We start from the raw sequence: 17,621 nt of genomic DNA on the forward strand, positions 1-17,621 counted from the left end.
GGAGGGTTTAATTACCCCCACCCCCATCTATCCTAATCTTGGTTGCCCCCCCCCCCTCGGGGGTATCTTCCTATTTGGGGGGGGGTATCTGCCCATTGAGGGGGGTAATTACCCCCTGGGGGGGTATTTAATCTCATTTAGGGGGGGTTAATTGCCTCTTAGGGGGATAATCCCCCCCCCCCAATGTCCCCACACTCTTCTGTTCTGGGGCTAAATACCCCCTTCGGTGGGTAAATACCCCCAAAGCACAGGGGGGAGGGGGAACCCCCTTTGCGGGGGGGGGGGGTGTTAAATAATTTGGGGGGGGTGGGGTGTGTTTTGGGGTGAATACCTGAGCTATTGGGGTTCGGACCTACTTTCCTGGGGGGGGGGGATCCTTAAACCAGGGAGGGTAAATACCCCCCCTATATGGAGGGTAAATACCCCCCTATATGGAGGGTAAATACCCCCCTGATGTGGGTTAAATACCCCCCTGATGTGGGTTAAGTACCCCCCTGATGTGGGGTAAGTACCCCCCTCAACCTTGGGGGGGAACTTAGACTGGGGACCCCCCCAGGGGCTGAATTTTGGGGCTCTTGTGCAGTCCAGACCCCCAGGGTGGGGGGGGGGGGGAAGGTCCCCTTATCCCCCCCCCCAGCCCCCCAAGGCCTCAGTCTTGTGCCGGATATTGGGGGGGGGGGTAGAGGGGGGGGGTGTGAATAACTGATCCCCCTAAGGGAATTGGGGGGGGGGGTCTCTGTGCTTGTGTGACCCCCCCTTTCTCCTCTCCCCCCCCCCCCTCTCCCCACGCCGGCCCTCACAACAACAACAGTGACACGGCCAATATGGCTGCCACCGCCGAGCCTTTGTCTGGAGAGCGACGGGGGGGAGCCCAGCCAGAGCCGGGGGGGTCCCCAACTTGAGCAGAACCCCTTTGGGGGACAGCTTTTTGGGGGGGGGGATACAATAGGGGGGATAACTCAGCCCCCCCCCCCCCCCTTCTTCTTCACGCCTTGTTTCCTGTCGGGGTTTTGGGGTGGGGGGACACGCATGGCACGGGGGTTGCATCATGCCCCCCCCCTTCCTTGTTGAGCTTTAGGGGGGCTTTTGACCCCCTATTCTCGATTTGGGGGGGGGTGTTTTGGCTGGGGAGAGGAAAGGGGGGGGGGTACAGGCTGATCCGGTCCCCCCAGCTTGACGGGGTGGAGAAGAGCTTCCGGGGAGGGTTGGTCGCCGCCGTGCTGGCGTCATCACCTCCCTCCCCCCCCCAAAAATAAGCCATCCCCTTCAACAAGGGGTGCTCCTGGTACCCAAATTTGGGGGTCATATGGCTGTTAAACCCCCCCCCCATCATCTCCCCAGGACTGGCAGCCGCCCTTCGCCGTGGAAGTGGACAACTTCAGGTTCACCCCCCGCATCCAGCGGCTCAACGAGCTGGAGGTGAGCGTGGGAGGGACAACCCCATCCTTTCCCCCCCCCCCTATTTCACATCCCCAGCTGATTTTGGGGTGCCCTCAAGCCTCACAGACCCCCCCATTCCCTCCTTCTCCCCCCCACACCCCTCCGGACAGGCGCAGACCCGGGTGAAGCTCAATTACCTGGACCAGATCGCCAAGTTTTGGGAAATCCAGGGATCCTCCCTCAAGATTCCCAACGTGGAGCGACGCATCCTCGACCTCTACAGCCTCAGCAAGGTCTTGGGATGGGGGGTTTTGGGGTGGGGTGGGGGGAGTTTAGGGTGGGGGGGTTTGGGGTGGGGTGAGGGGGAGTTTAGGGTGGGATGGGGGGTTAGGGTGGGGTAGGGGGAGTTTGGGGTGGGGTAGGGGGAGTTTGGGGTGGGGTAGGGGGAGTTTGGGGTGGGGTAGGGGGAGTTTGGGGTGGGGTAGGGGGAGTTTGGGGTGGGGTGAGGGGGAGTTTGGGGTGGGATGGGGGGTTAGGGTGGGGTAGGGGGAGTTTGGGGTGGGATGGGGGGTTAGGGTGGGGTAGGGGGAGTTTGGGGTGGGATGGGGGGAGTTTAGGGTGGGATGGGGGTTTGGGGTGGGGTGAGGGGGAGTTTAGGGTGGGATGGGGGTTTGGGGTGGGGTGAGGGGGAGTTTAGGGTGGGATGGGGGGTTAGGGTGGGGTAGGGGGGTTTAGGGTGGGATGGGGGGTTAGGGTGGGGTAGGGGGGTTTAGGGTGGGATGGGAGGGTTGGGGTGGGGGGAGGGGGAGTTTAGGGTGGGATGGGGGGGTTAGGGTGGGGGTGGGGGGAGTTTAGGGTGGGGTGGGGGGAGTTTAGGGTGGGGTAGGGGGAGTTTGGGGTGGGGTAGGGGGAGTTTGGGGTGGGATGGGGGTTTGGGGTGGGGTGAGGGGGAGTTTAGGGTGGGATGGGGGTTTGGGGTGGGATGGGGGGTTAGGGTGGGGTAGGGGGAGTTTGGGGTGGGGTAGGGGGAGTTTGGGGTGGGGTAGGGGGAGTTTGGGGTGGGGTAGGGGGAGTTTGGGGTGGGATGGGAGGGTTGGGGTGGGGGGAGGGGGAGTTTAGGGTGGGATGGGGGGTTAGGGTGGGGTAGGGGGAGTTTAGGGTGGGGTGGGGGGTTAGGGTGGGGTAGGGGGAGTTTAGGGTGGGGTGGGGGGTTAGGGTGGGGTAGGGGGAGTTTGGGGTGGGAGGTTAGGGTGGGGTAGGGGGAGTTTAGGGTGGGGTGGGGGGTTAGGGTGGGGTAGGGGGAGTTTAGGGTGGGGGGGTGGGGTTTAGGGTGGGGTTGGGGGAGTTTGGGGTGGGGTTGGATGAATTGAGGGGTCCTTTTTATGGGTAAGGGGTCTTTTATCTGGGTGGGGTGTTATGGGGGGGAGATGTGGGGGTTTGGGTGGGACTTAGGTGAATTGGGGGGGTTTATTTGGGTGGGGGGTGTTTGGGTTGGTTTGAGTGAAGTGGGGGGGTCCTTTTATCTGAGTAGGGGGGTTTTTGGGTGAATTGGGGGTCCCGTATCTGGGTGTGGGGGGGTTGGGTGAATCGGGGGTCCCATATCTGGGGGGGGGGGGGTGGGTGAATCGGGGGTCCCATATCTGGGGGGGGGGGGGGGGTTGGGTGAATCGGGGGTCCCATATCTGGGAGGGGGGGGGTTGGGTGAATTGGGGGGTCCTTTTTCTGAGGGGGGGAGGGTGGGTGAATTGGGGGCCCCTTATCCAGGTGGGAGGGGGTGTGTGTTTGGGTGGGATTTGTGTGAGTTGGGGGTCCTTTATCTGGGTGGGGGGGTGGTTGGGTGAATCAGGGGTCTCTTATCTGGAAGGGGGGTGTGTGGGGGTGGATGTTTGGGTGGGATTTGGGTGAATTGGGGGTGCCATATCTAGGAAGGGTGGGTGTTTGGGTGGGATTTGGGTGAGTTGGGGGTCCTTTATCTGGATGAGGAGGTGGTTGGGTGAATTGGGGGTCCCTTATCTAGGAAGGGTGGGTGTTTGGGTGGGATTTGGGTGATTTGGGGGTCCTTTATCTGGATGAGGAGGTGGTTGGGTGAATTGGGGGTCCCTTATCTAGGAAGGGTGGGTGTTTGGGTGGGATTTGGGTGAATTGGGGTCCCATATCTGGGTGGGGTGTGTGTGGGGGCGATGTTTGGATGGGATTTGGGATTTGGGTGAATTGGGGGTCCCTTATCTAGGAAGGGTGGGTGTTTGGGTGGGATTTGGGTGAATTGGGGGTCCTTTATCTGGATGAGGAGGTGGTTGGGTGATTTGGGGGTCCCATATCTAGGAAGGGTGGGTGTTTGGGTGGGATTTGGGTGAATTGGGGGTCCCTTATCTAGGAAGGGTGGGTGTTTGGGTGGGATTTGGGTGAATTGGGGGTCCCTTATCTAGGAAGGGTGGGTGTTTGGGTGGGATTTGGGTGATTTGGGGGTCCCTTATCTAGGAAGGGTGGGTGTTTGGGTGGGATTTGGGTGAATTGGGGGTCCCTTATCTAGGAAGGGTGGGTGTTTGGGTGGGATTTGATTGAATCAGGGGCCCTTTATCCAGACAGGCTGTTCTTGGAGGGGTGTTTGGGTGGCATTTGGGTCAATCAGGGGGGTCTTTGTGTGTGTGTGGAGGTGTCTTTGAGATCAGGGGGGTGAATTAGGTGGGTCCTTCACCCGGCTGGGACTCAGAGGTTTCCTTATCTCCCTGTTTCCTCCATCCCCCTCCCCAAATCTCCCCCCTTTTTTTCCCCCCTCCTCTTTTTCCCCCCTCCTCAGGTGGTGATGGAAGAGGGGGGCTACGAGGCCATCTGCAAGGACCGGCGCTGGGCGCGGGTGGCCCAACGCCTTGCCTACCCCTCGGGGAAGAACATCGGCTCCCTCCTCCGCGCCCACTACGAGCGCATCATCTACCCCTACGAGATGTACCAGTCGGGTGCCAACCTGGTGGTGAGGAAAACACCCTCCCCACACCTTAAAAAAGGGGATCAAATGGTTTTAAGGGGCCTCCAACACCTTGAATTGTCTTTGTGGGGGTTGTTTTTCCAGCAGTGCAACACACGCCCCTTCGAGAGCGAGGAGAAGGACCGCGAGTACAAACCCCACAGCATCCCCCTCAGACAGTCTGTCCAACCCTCCAAATTCAACAGCTACGGCCGGCGCGCCAAGCGCCTGCAGCAGGAGGTCAGCAACACCCTCCTTTCCCCTAAAAACACACCAAAAACCAGCCTTTTCCCCCAAAAAACCCTATTTTGAGGGGTTTTCTCTCTTCTTTCCCCCCTGTTTCCAGCCTGAACCCACTGAGGAAGACATCGAGAAGAACCCCGAGCTGAAGAAGCTCCAGATCTACGGCGCCGGCCCCAAGATGTTGGGCTTGGGTTTGGTGGCCAAAGATAAGACCCTCAGGAAGAAAGGTAGAGTGTGGGAGGGGGGGGAAACTCCTCTGGGTGTGCTCCCCTTCCCCTTTTTACCCCTTTAGTCACCTTTTTCCCCCCTTTCTAAGCCTTTAGTCACCTTTCCCCCCCTTTCTAAGCCTTTATTCACCTTTTTCCCCCCTTTCTAAGCCTTTATTCACCTTTTCCCCCCCTTTTTACCCCTTTAGTCACCTTTTCCCCCCCTTTTTAAGCCTTTATTCACCTTTTCCCCCCCTTTTTAAGCCTTTATTCATCCTTTTTGCCCCCTTTTTAAGCCTTTATTCATCCTTTTTGCCCCCTTTTTAAGCCTTTATTCATCCTTTTTGCCCCCTTTTTAAGCCTTTATTCATCCTTTTTGCCCCCTTTTTAAGCCTTTATTCATCCTTTTTGCCCCCTTTTTAAGCCTTTATTCATCCTTTTCCCCCTTTTTTAAAACCTTTTCACCTTTTCTCTCCTTTTTAAACTTTTATTCACCTTTTTCCCCCCTTTTTAAACTTTTATTCACCTTTTTCCCCCCTTTTTAAACTTTTATTCACCTTTTTCCCCCCTTTATAAACCTTTATTCACCTTTTTCCCTCACTTTTTAAGCTTTCATTTCTCTCTTCCCCCTTTCTAAGCCTTCAGTCACCTCTGTTTACTCATTTTTAAACATCTGTTGACTTCCTTTTACCCCTTCTTAAACCTTTATTCCCCTCTTTCCCGCCTCTTAAACATTTATTCACACTTTTTTCCCCCTTTTTAAACCTTTATTTACCTCTTTTTCCCTGTTGCTAAACTTTTAGTCACCTCTTTTCCCTTTTTAAACCTTTATTGACACCTTTCCCTCCTTTTTAAACCTTTATTAATCTCTTTTTACCCTTTTTAAACTTTTATTGAGTTCCTTTTACCCCTTCTTAAACCTTTATTCCCCTCTTTCTCCCTCTTTAAACCTTTATTCATTTATTTTTCCCTTCTTGGAACTTTATTCACCTCTTTTTACACCTTTATTCACCTTCATCCTCCTTCTTAAACCTTTATTGGCCTCTCTTTCCCCCTTTCTAAACCTTTATTCACCTCTTTTTCCCCCTTTTTAAACTTTCAGGCACTTATTTTTCCCCTTTTTAAACTTCTGTTCCTCTTTTCTCCCTTTTTAAACCTCTGTTGATCCCTTTCCCCCCTCTTTAAACCTTTATTAATCCTTTTTTCCCCCTTTTTAAACCTTTGTTCCCCTCTTTCTCCCTTCTTAAACCTTTATTCACCATTTTTACCCCTTTTTAAACACTTATTCATCTCCTTTTACACATTTTAAATCTTTATTCATCTCTTTCCCCCTTCTTGAAACTTTATTTACCTCTTTTCACACTTTCTTAAACACTTATTCACCTCTTTTTATACCTTTATTTCCCTCTTTCGCCCTTTTTAAACCTTTAGTCACCTTTTTCTCCCTTTTTCAACCTTTATTGACCCCTTTTCCCCCTTTTTTAAACTCTTAGTCACCTATTTTCCCCCTTTTTCAACCTTTATTCACCTTTCCCCCCCTTTTTGCACCCGTATCGACCCCTTTCCCCCCTTTTTGCACCCGTATCGACCCCTTTCCCCCCTTTTTGCACCCGTATCGACCCCTTTCCCCCCTTTTTGCACCCGTATCGACCCCTTTCCCCCCTTTTTGCACCCGTATCGACCCCTTTCCCCCCTTTTTGCACCCGTATCGACCCCTTTCCCCCCTTTTTGCACCCGTATCGACCCCTTTCCCCCCTTTTTGCACCCGTATCGACCCCTTTCCCCCCTTTTTGCACCCGTATCGACCCCTTTCCCCCCTTTTTAAAACTTTTAGTCACCTATTTTTCCCCTTTTCCCCCTTTATTGACCCCTTTTTCCCCCTTTTTAAAACTTTTAGTCACCTATTTTTCCCCTTTTTCCACCTTTATTGACCCCTTTCCCCCCTTTTTCCACCCTTATTGACCCCTTTTCCCCCTTTTTCCACCCTTATTGACCCCTTTTCCCCCTTTTTCCACCCTTATTGACCCCTTTTCCCCCTTTTTCCACCCTTATTGACCCCTTTCCCCCCTTTTTCCACCCTTATTGACCCCTTTTCCCCCTTTTTCCACCCTTATTGACCCCTTTTCCCCCTTTTTCCACCCTTATTGACCCCTTTTCCCCCTTTTTCCACCCTTATTGACCCCTTTTCCCCCTTTTTCCACCCTTATTGACCCCTTTTCCCCCTTTTTCCACCCTTATTGACCCCTTTTCCCCCTTTTTCCACCCTTATTGACCCCTTTTCCCCCTTTTTCCACCCTTATCGACCCCTTTTCCCCCCTTTTTAAACTCTTAGTCACCTATTTTTCCCCTTTTTCAACCTTTATTCACCTTTCCCCCCCTTTTTCCACCTTGATTGACCCCGTTCCCCCCTTTTTCCACCTTTATTGACCCCTTTTCCCCCTTTTTCCACCCTTATTGACCCCTTTTCCCCCCTTTATAAACTCTTAGTCACCTATTTTTCCTCTTTTTCAACCTTTATTCACCTTCCCCCCTTTTTCCACCTTTATTGACCCCTTTTCCCTCTTTTTCCACCTTTATTGACCCCTTTTCCCTCTTTTTCCACCTTTATTGACCCCTTTTCCCCCCTTTTTAAACTTGTAGTCACCTATTTATCCCCTTTTTCCACCTTTATTCACCTTTTCCCACCTTCATTGACCCCCTTTTCCCCACTTTTTCCACCTTTACTGACCCCTTTCCCCCCCTTTCCCAATCTCTCCCTGACCTCTCCCCATCTCCTCTCCCCTCAGACAAAGAAGGTCCCGAGTGTCCCCCCACGGTGGTGGTGAAGGAGGAGCCCCCGCTCTCCGATACCAAAGCGGAGGCGGCGTCGGCGGCGTCGCCGCCACCGCGCCCGTTCCTGGAAGGAGGGGGGGGGAAGGAGGAGCTGCGCCACAGCCCCGAGCCCTGCACCAAGATGACCATGCGCCTGCGCCGCAGCCACAGCAACAGCCAGTTCGTGAGTACGCGACCTCCACGGCCCCCCTCACACCCCCTTAGCCCCCCTCCTCCTTTAATCCCCCTCCCCAAAACGAGCTCAGCGCCCCCCCCTCCTCCCCCCCACCCCTGTGTCCCTCCCATCCAGGTGGATTCCTACATCTGCCGGATCTGCTCGCGGGGGGATGAGGATGACAAGCTGTTGCTCTGCGACGGTTGCGACGACAACTACCACATCTTCTGCCTCCTCCCGCCCCTCCCCGAAATCCCCAAGGGCATCTGGCGCTGCCCCAAGTGTGTCATGGCGGTGAGGAACTGGGGGGAACCCCCCACACCCCCACACACCCCCCCCCAAAAAACCTGTAGCGCATCCCCTACCCTCTTATCTCCAGAGCCGGGCACCCCCCGACTCAGCACCCGGCCTGAGGACCCCTCAGATCCCACCCACCCCGTGCCCTGTCTGTGGGGCTGGAGAACCCCCCATCTGTCTTTAGCCCCCCCCGTGTCTCTGTAGCCCCCCCCGTGTCTCTGTAGCCCCCCCCGTGTCTCTGTAGCCCCCCCCGTGTCTCTGTAGCCCCCCCCGTGTCTCTGTAGCCCCCCCCGTGTCTCTGTAGCCCCCCCCGTGTCTCTGTAGCCCCCCCCGTGTCTCTGTGGCCCCCCCCGTGTCTCTGTGGCCCCCCCCGTGTCTCTGTGGCCCCCCCCGTGTCTCTGTGGCCCCCCCCCGTGTCTCTGTGGCCCCCCCCCGTGTCTCTGTGGCCCCCCCCCGTGTCTCTGTGGCCCCCCCCGTGTCTCTGTGGCCCCCCCCGTGTCTCTGTGGCCCCCCCCGTGTCTCTGTGGCCCCCCCGTGTCTCTGTGGCCCCCCCCGTGTCTCTGTGGCCCCCCCCCGTGTCTCTGTGGCCCCCCCCGTGTCTCTGTGGCCCCCCCCCGTGTCTCTGTGGCCCCCCCCGTGTCTCTGTGGCCCCCCCCGTGTCTCTGTGGCCCCCCCCCGTGTCTCTGTGGCCCCCCCCGTGTCTCTGTGGCCCCCCCCGTGTCTCTGTGGCCCCCCCCGTGTCTCTGTGGCCCCCCCCGTGTCTCTGTGGCCCCCCCCGTGTCTCTGTGGCCCCCCCGTGTCTCTGTGGCCCCCCCCGTGTCTCTGTGGCCCCCCCCCGTGTCTCTGTGGCCCCCCCCCGTGTCTCTGTGGCCCCCCCCGTGTCTCTGTGGCCCCCCCCGTGTCTCTGTGGCCCCCCCCCGTGTCTCTGTGGCCCCCCCCCGTGTCTCTGTGGCCCCCCCCGTGTCTCTGTGGCCCCCCCCGTGTCTCTGTGGCCCCCCCCGTGTCTCTGTGGCCCCCCCCGTGTCTCTGTGGCCCCCCCCCGTGTCTCTGTGGCCCCCCCCGTGTCTCTGTGGCCCCCCCCCCGTGTCTCTGTGGCCCCCCCCCGTGTCTCTGTGGCCCCCCCCCGTGTCTCTGTGGCCCCCCCCGTGTCTCTGTGGCCCCCCCCCGTGTCTCTGTAGCCCCCCCCCGTGTCTCTGTAGCCCCCCCCCGTGTCTCTGTAGCCCCCCCCCGTGTCTCTGTAGCCCCCCCCCGTGTCTCTTTAGCCCCCCCCGTGTCTCTTTAGCCCCCCCCGTGTCTCTTTAGCCCCCCCCCGTGTCTCTTTAGCCCCCCCCCCGTGTCTCTTTAGCCCCCCCCCGTGTCTCTTTAGCCCCCCCCCGTGTCTCTTTAGCCCCCCCCGTGTCTCTTTAGCCCCCCCCCGTGTCTCTTTAGCCCCCCCCCGTGTCTCTTTAGCCCCCCCCGTGTCTCTTTAGCCCCCCCCCGTGTCTCTTTAGCCCCCCCCCCCCCCCAATTTAACCCCCCCACACTGAGCTGGGGACCCCTCCTGTCCCATCCACAGCGCTCAGCACCCCGCTGCCATCACTCCACCTCCCCCACCTCCACATCAGCGACCCCCCAATACTCCATCCCTGATATTGAGGGGTCTGCCCCCCCTTCTCCCCCCTCCCCTTTCTCCTCTAACTCCCCCTGTGCCCCCCCCACCCCCCTTTTTCTTCCCCCCCTACCCCCCCCAGGAGTGCAAGAGGCCGCCGGAGGCTTTCGGCTTCGAACAGGCGACGCGGGAGTACACCCTGCAGAGCTTTGGGGAGATGGCTGACTCCTTCAAAGCCGACTACTTCAACATGCCTGTCCATGTGAGCACCCCAGGACCCCCAGGGACACCCCCAGGACACCCCCACCCCCTTTGGGACAGCCCCAGGGACATCCTGACCCCCCCCCGAGACACCCCCAGGGCCCCCCGAGACACCCTCGGGGCACCCCAACCCGCTTTATCCTGCCTCACACACCAGCCCCCACGCGCAGGGTAGGGGGGTGAACTACCAGAATCCCACCCAAATCCCACCCTGGGACCACACCCAGAGGTCACCCCAGGAATCCCAGCCAGGGCCCTCACCCCAGAACCCCCTCCCAGAACCCCATCCCTAGACCTCCCCCCAGAAATCCCACTGAACCCCCACCCAGGGTACCCACCTAGAAATCCCACCAGGATCCCACCCCAGGGCCCCCACCCCAGAACCCCCTCCCAGAATCTCACCCAGAACCCCCTCCCCAGAACCCCCACCCAGGGCATCCACCCAGAAATCCCACCAGGATCCCACCCCAGGGCCCCCACCCAGAAATCCCACCAGACCCCCCTCCCCAGAACCCCCACCCAGGGCACCCACCCAGAAATCCCACCAGGATCCCACTGGGATCCTCCCTGAATCCCATCGGGATCCCACCAGAACCCCCACCCCAGAACTCCCACCTGGAATGCCACCCAGAACCCCCTCCCCAGAACCCCTACCCAGGGCTCCCACCTAGAAATCCCACCAGGATCCCACCCCAGAACCCCCACCCAAGACACCCACCCCAGAACCCCCACCTGGAATCCCACCCAGAACCCCCTCCCCAGACCTCCCCCCAGAAATCCCACCAGACCCCCTCCCCCAGGACCCCCACCCAGGGCATCCACCCGGAAATCCCACCAGGATCCCACCCAGAACCCCCACCCAGGGCACCCACCCCAGAACCTCCACCCGGAATCCCACCCAGAGCCCCCATCCCAGAACCCCCCACCTGGAATCCCACCCAGAACCCCCTTCCCAGACCCTTCCCCAGAAATCCCACCAGAACCTGCCCCACAGAAACCCACCAGACCCCCACCCAGGGCCCCCATCCCAGAACCCCCCCCAGGAATCCCACCCAGAACCCCCTCCCCAGACCTCCCCCCAGAAAACCCACCAGACCCCCTCCCCAGAACCCCCCCCAGAACCCCCACCCAGGGCACCCACCCCAGAAATCCCACAAGGATCCCACCCCAGAACCCCCACCCGGAATCCCACCCATAACTCCCTCCCCAGAACCCCCACCCGGACTCCCCCCCAGAACCCCCCTCCCCTTAACCCCACCTCATTTTGGGGCCTGTTCCCCCTCCTCCCTTCCCCAGATGGTGCCCACAGAGCTGGTGGAGAAGGAGTTCTGGCGCCTGGTGAACAGCATCGAGGAGGACGTGACCGTGGAGTACGGCGCCGACATCCACTCCAAGGAGTTCGGCAGCGGCTTCCCCATCAGCGACGGCAAACGCAAGCTGTCCCCCGAGGAGGAGGTGAGGGAAACAACCCCCCCACACACTTCACATCCCCCTCCTCCTCACCCTGACCCCCCTGTCTGTCTGTCCACCCCGCTACCCGTCCGTCCTGGCCCCGCAGGAGTACGCGGGCAGCGGTTGGAACCTGAACGTGATGCCGGTGCTGAAGCAGTCGGTCCTCTGCCACATCAACGCCGACATCTCTGGGATGAAGGTGCCTGTCTGTGTGTTTGTGGTGCTTTTATGGCCTTGATGGAAGAATCCCAGACACAGGCTGGGAGAAGAGCTCCTGGAGAGCAGCCCTGCTGAGAAGGACTTGGGGATTGTGGTGGGATGAGAAGCTTGACGTGAGCCAGCAGTGGCTCTTGCAGCTCGTAGGGCTGATGGGATCCTGGGCTCCATCAGCAGAGGGGTGGCAGCAGGGACAGGGAGGGGATTGTCCCTCTCTACTCTGCCCTCAGGAGGCCCCATCTGGAGTCCTGTGTCCAGAGCTGGGGCCTCCAATACAAGGATGTGGAACTGTTGGGAGAGGGTTCAGAGGAGCCACAAGGATGCTCAGAGGGCTGGAGCACCTGCCCTACAAAGAGAGGCTGAGGGAACTGGGCTTGTTCAGCCTGGAGAAGAGAAGGCTGTGGGGGGACCTCATTGCAGCCCCCCAGTCCCTGAAGGGAACAGAGGAACAGGAGGGGATTCAACTTTTTAAAAGAGCAGATAATGGCAGGACAAGGGGGAATGGACTAAAGCTAAAGGAGGGAAGGTTTAGATGAGATATTAGGGGGAAGTTTTTTACAGAGAGAGTGGTGAGGGGCTGGAACAGGCTGCCCAGAGAGGGGGTGGGTGCCCCATCCATCCCTGGGAGTGTCCAAGGCCAGGTTGGATGGGGCCCTGGGCAGCCTTGTGTAGCTCCAGGCCTGGAGGTTGGTGTCCCTGCCTGTGGCAGGGGGGTTGGAGCTCTGTGATCCTTGGGGGTCCCTCCCAACCCAGCCCATTCTATGACTCTATGATTAAGGTGCCCTGGCTCTACGTGGGGATGGTCTTCTCCGCCTTCTGCTGGCACATCGAGGACCACTGGAGCTACTCCATCAACTACCTCCACTGGTGAGGGGGGTTCACAACACCTAGAAAGCTTTATTTAGGGTACCCCTGAGCTTATTACACCCCTCCCCCTTTTTTTCCCCCCCTTTTTTCCCTCCCCACACCCCAGGGGTGAGCCCAAAACGTGGTACGGCGTCCCGTCCTTCGCCGCCGAACACCTGGAGGAGGTGATGAAGAAGCTGACGCCCGAGCTCTTCGAGAGCCAACCCGACCTCCTCCACCAGCTCGTCACCCTCATGAACCCCAACACCCTCATGGCTCACGGGGTCCCTGTGAGTTACCTTCAAACCCCTTCCAACAACCCCTTTACCCCCCTCCCAAAACCCCCTTGACTCCTCCTTTCCTCCTCCTCTTCCTCACTCGAGGTCGTACGGACCAACCAGTGCGCCGGGGAGTTTGTCATCACCTTCCCCCGAGCCTACCACAGCGGCTTCAACCAGGGCTACAACTTTGCTGAGGCTGTCAACTTCTGCACTGCTGACTGGGTGAGACACCCCAAAATCAGGGGTTGAGGGGGGGGTGGCACCCCAAAAAATCCAGGGGGAGAACGGGGATTTTTTGGGGCACTGGGGTTGGAGACGAGCGGCCGCCCCGGGGTTGTGTTTTGGGGAGGGGGGGATGTGATGGGTGGGGGTGGGATCCTGGGGGTGGGATTCCTTAGGTGGGGGCTTCTGGGGTTGGGATTCTTGGTGGGATTTGGGGGAATTCTGGGATGGGGATCCCTGGGTGGGATTCTGGTGGGGTTTGGGGGGAATTCTGGGGTTGGGGGATCCCTGGGTGGGATTCTGGTGGGGTTTGGGGAGATTCTGGTGGGGATTCCTGGGGTGGGAATTCTTGGGGTGGGATTCTGGTGGGTTCCAGATGGGAGTCCTGGGGTGGGAATTCTTGGGGTGGGATTCTGGTGGGTTCCAGATGGGATTCCTGGGGTGGGAATTCTTGGGGTGGGATTCTGGTGGGTTCCAGATGGGAGTCCTGGGGTGGGAATTCTTGGGGTGGGGTTCTGGTGGGTTCCAGATGGGATTCCTGGGGTGGGAATTCTTGGGTTGGGATTCTGGTGGGGTTTGGGGGGCATTTTGGGGTGGGGATTCCTGGGGTGGTGGGATCCCTGGTGAGGATTCTGATGGGATTTCCCATGGGGATTCTGAGTGGGGTTTGGGTGGAATCCTGGTAGGATCCTAGTGGGATACTGATGGGATCCTGGTGCTTTGTCCCCCTAATTTGGTGGCCCACTCCCCCCATCATGCCCAGCTGCCCCTGGGCCGCCAGTGCATCGAGCACTATGGCTGCTGCTGTGTCTTTTGAGGGGGGTTCTAGGGTGGGGTTTGGTGGGATCCTGGTGGGATTTGAATGGGATTTGGGTAAGATCCTGTTACTTTACCCCCCTAATTTGGTTCCCTGTCCCCCCAGCTGCCCGTGGGCCGTGGGTGCGTCGAGCACTACGGCCGCCTGCGCCGCTACTGCGTCTTCTGCGGGGGGTTCTGGGGTGGGATGGGTGGGATCCTGGTGGGTTTTGGTGGGATCCTGGTGGGATTTGGATGGGATATGGTTAGGATTTTGGTGCTTTACCCCCCTAATTTGGTTCCCTGGCCCCCCAGCTGCCTGCAGGCCGTCAGTGCATCGAGCACTACCGCCGCCTGCGCCGCTACTGCGTCTTCCGCGGGGGGTTCTGGGGTGGGGTGGGTGGGATCCTGGTGGGATCATGGTGGGGTTTGGGTGGGATTTGGGTAAGATCCTGTTACTTTACCCCCCTAATTTGGTTCCCTGTCCCCCCAGCTGCCCGTGGGCCGTGGGTGCATCGAGCACTACCGCCGCCTGCGCCGCTACTGCGTCTTCTGCGGGGGGTTCTGGGGTGGGGTGGGTGGGATCCTGGTGGGGTTTGGTGGGATCCTGGTGGGATTTGGATGGGATATGGTTAGGATTTTGGTGCTTTACCCCCCTAATTCGTTGCCCTGGCCCCCCAGCTGCCCACGGGCCGTGGGTGCATCGAGCATTACGGCTGCCTGCGCTGCTACTGCGTCTTCTGCGGGGGGTTCTGGGGTGGGATGGGTGGGATCCTGGTGGGGTTTGGTGTGATCCTGGTGGGATTTGGATGGGATATGGTTAGGATTTTGGTGCTTTACCCCCCTAATTTGGTTCCCTGGCCCCCCAGCTGCCTGCAGGCCGTCAGTGCATCGAGCACTACGGCCGCCTGCGCCGCTACTGCGTCTTCTGCGGGGGGTTCTGGGGTGGGGTGGGTGGGATCCTGGTGGGGTTTGGTGGAATCCTGGTGGGATTTGGATGGGATATGCTTAGGATTTTGGTACTTTACCCCCCTAATTTGGTTCCCTGGCCCCCCAGCTGCCCGCGGGCCGTCAGTGCATCGAGCACTACGGCCGCCTGCGCTGCTACCGCGTCTTCTGCGGCGGGTTCTGGGGTGGGATGGGTGGGATCCTGGTGGGGTTGGGTGGGATCCTGGTAGGATTTGAGTGGGATTTGGGTAAGATCCTGGTACTTTATCCCCCTAATTCGTTGCCCTGGCCCCCCAGCTGCCTGCAGGCCGTCAGTGCATCGAGCACTACCGCCGCCTGCGCCGCTACTGCGTCTTCTCGCACGAGGAGCTGATCTGCAAGATGGCAGCTTGCCCTGAGAAGCTGGACCTCAACCTGGCCGCTGCTGTGCACAAGGAGATGTTTGTCCTGGTGCAGGAGGAGAGGAAGCTGCGCAAGGCCCTGCTGGAAAAGGTGGGGATGGGTGGGGAGGGGGGGAAATGACCCCCCCAGCCGCCCTGTCCCACCTCCTGTGAGGGTGGAAATGGGTGGGGGGGGGACAAGCCTTGGAAAACAACCCTCCCACTACCCCATCCTGCCTCCTGGGAGGGTGGAAAGGGGTGAAACAACCCCCCAACCACCCCATCCTGCCTGCTGGGAGGGTGGAAATGGTGGGAACAACCCTCCCATTACCCCATCCTGCCTCCTGGGAGGGTGGAAAGGGGGAAAACAACCCCCCCAACTCCTTGAAGGTTGAAAACAACCCCCCTACCACCCTGTTCTGCCTCCTGGGAGGGTGGAAAGGGGGAAAACAACCCCCCAACCACCTCCCCACCACCGCAGGGGTGCGAAAGGAGGACTAAACCACCCTCCCCACCCCATCCTGCTCCCTCTGAGGGTAGAAAAGAGCGACAAACACCCCCCTACCACCTCCCCACCGCCACTGAGGTGAAGTGTAGGCTGGTTTGGTGAGGGTGGGGGTCTAAGATTGGGGTCTGTCTCCTCCCAGGGGATCACAGAGGCCGAACGAGAGGCCTTTGAGCTGCTGCCTGACGACGAGCGCCAGTGTGACAAGTGCAAGACGACCTGTTTCCTCTCTGCCCTGGCCTGTTACGACTGTCCCCAGTGCCTGGTCTGCCTCTACCACATGGATGACCTCTGCAAGTGCCCCCGCAGCAAGCAGTACCTGAGGTAAAAGGGGAGGGGTCTCCTTGGGGGGGGGTTAGAGGGAGTTTGGGGGGGTTTAGGGTGGGTTTCGGAGTGATGCGGGGCTTGGTTGGGGCTGGGAGAGGGGATGTGGGGATGGGTTGAGGGGGGAAGAGGGACTTTGGGGATGGTTTGGGGGAGTTTAAGGGGGGTAGGTGGTGTTACCAGGGTTCCTTGGGGGTGTAGGGGAGGGTTTATGGGGGGTAGGGGGTGTTACCAGGGTTCCGGGGGGGTTTAGGGTGGGTTTCGGGGTGATGCGGGGCTTGGGTGAGGATGGGAGAGGGGATGGGGGACTTGGGGTGGCCTGAGGAGGGGACTTGGGGATGGTTTGGGGGGGTTTAAGAGGTTTAGGGGGTGTTACTGGGGTTCCCTGGGGGGTTAGGGGGTGTTACCAGGGTTCCTTGGGGGGTGGTTAGGGTGGGTTTCGGGGTGATGCGGGGCTTGGATGAGGCTGGGAGAGGGGATGTGGGGATGGGTTGAGGGGGGAAGAGGGACTTTGGGGATGGTTTGGGGGAGTTTAAGGGGGGTAGGGGGTGTTACTGGGGTTCCCTGGGGGTTTTGGTGGGGTTTAGGGGTTGTTACCAGGGTTCCTTGGGGGTTTTGGGGGGGTTTAGGGTGGGTTTCGGGGTGCTGAAGGGCTTGGTTGGGGCTGGGAGAGGGGATGTGGGGATGGGTTGAGCGGGGAAGGGGACTTGGGGTGGCCTGAGGAGGGGACTTGGGGATGGTTTGGGGGGGGTTTAAGGGTTTAGGGGGTGTTACTGGGGTTCCCTGGGGGGTTAGGGGGTGTTACCAGGGTTTCTTGGGGGGTTAGGGTGGGTTTCGGGGTGATGCGGAGCTTGGATGAGGCTGGGAGAGGGGGTGGGGGACTTGGGGTGGCCTGAGATGGGGACTTGGGGATGGTTTGGGGGGTTTAAGGGGGGTAGGGGGTATTACAGGGGTTCCCTGGGGCTTTAGGGGGTGTTACCAGGGTTTCTTGGGGGTTTGGGGGTGTTTAGGGTGGGTTTCGGGTGATGCGGGGCGTGGGTGAGGATGGGAGAGGGATGGGGGACTTGGGTGGCCTAAAGAGGGGACTTGGGATGGTTTGGGGGGTTTAAGGGGGTTAGGGGTGTTACCAGGGTTCCTTGGGGGTTTTTGGAGGGGTTCGGGTGATGCGGGGCTTGGGTGAGGATGGGAGAGGGGATGTGGGGATGGGTTGAGGGGGGAAGGGGGACTTGGGGTGGCCTGGGGAGGGGACTTGGGGATGGTTTGGGGGGCTTTAAGGGGTTTAGGGGGTGTTACTGGGGTTACCTGGGGGTTTTGGGGGGCTTTAGGGGGTATTACCAGGGTTCCTTGGGGGTTTTGGGGGGGTGAAACCCCTCTTCATCCCCTTGTCCCCCCTCAAACCCCTCCTTGCCCCTCCTTGTCCCCCTCAAACCCCTCCTTGCCCCTCCTTGTCCCCCCCAAACCCCTCCTTACCCCCCCTTACCCCCCCCTTGTCCCCCCCAAACCCCTCCTTACCCCCCCTTACCCCCCCCTTGTCCCCCCCAAACCCCTCCTTACCCCCCCCTTGTCCCCCCCAAACCCCTCCTTGTCCCTCCTTGTCCCCCCAAACCCCTCTTTACCCCTCTTTGCCCCCCCAAACCCCTCCTTGTCCCCCAAACCCATCTGTACCCCCCTTTTTCCCCCGAACCCCTTCCTTGTCCCCCCAAAACCCTCCTTACCCCCCTTTGCCCCC

The 17,621-nt window shown here is 59.5% G+C and overlaps 1 protein-coding gene across 1 annotated transcript; it reads left to right on the forward strand.

Moving 5' to 3' along the window:
• Positions 1–1,341: 1,341 nt before the first annotated feature.
• LOC311204244 (lysine-specific demethylase 5C) lies at positions 1,342–15,896 on the forward strand (the record flags this gene model as incomplete). Its single annotated transcript, XM_084280696.1, has 15 exons — positions 1,342–1,419; positions 1,551–1,673; positions 4,178–4,348; positions 4,448–4,582; positions 4,689–4,812; positions 7,578–7,786; positions 7,913–8,071; positions 9,805–9,924; positions 11,220–11,378; positions 11,482–11,574; positions 12,370–12,458; positions 12,565–12,727; positions 12,821–12,940; positions 14,981–15,175; positions 15,711–15,896. Coding segments are annotated over 15 exons (2,124 nt in total), but the record flags the coding sequence as incomplete, so codon positions are not given.
• Positions 15,897–17,621: the final 1,725 nt, after the last annotated feature.

Source organism: Gallinula chloropus (assembly GCF_964237585.1).
Source record: "Gallinula chloropus genome assembly, contig: HAP1_SCAFFOLD_697, whole genome shotgun sequence".
Classification (NCBI taxonomy): domain Eukaryota; kingdom Metazoa; phylum Chordata; class Aves; order Gruiformes; family Rallidae; genus Gallinula; species Gallinula chloropus.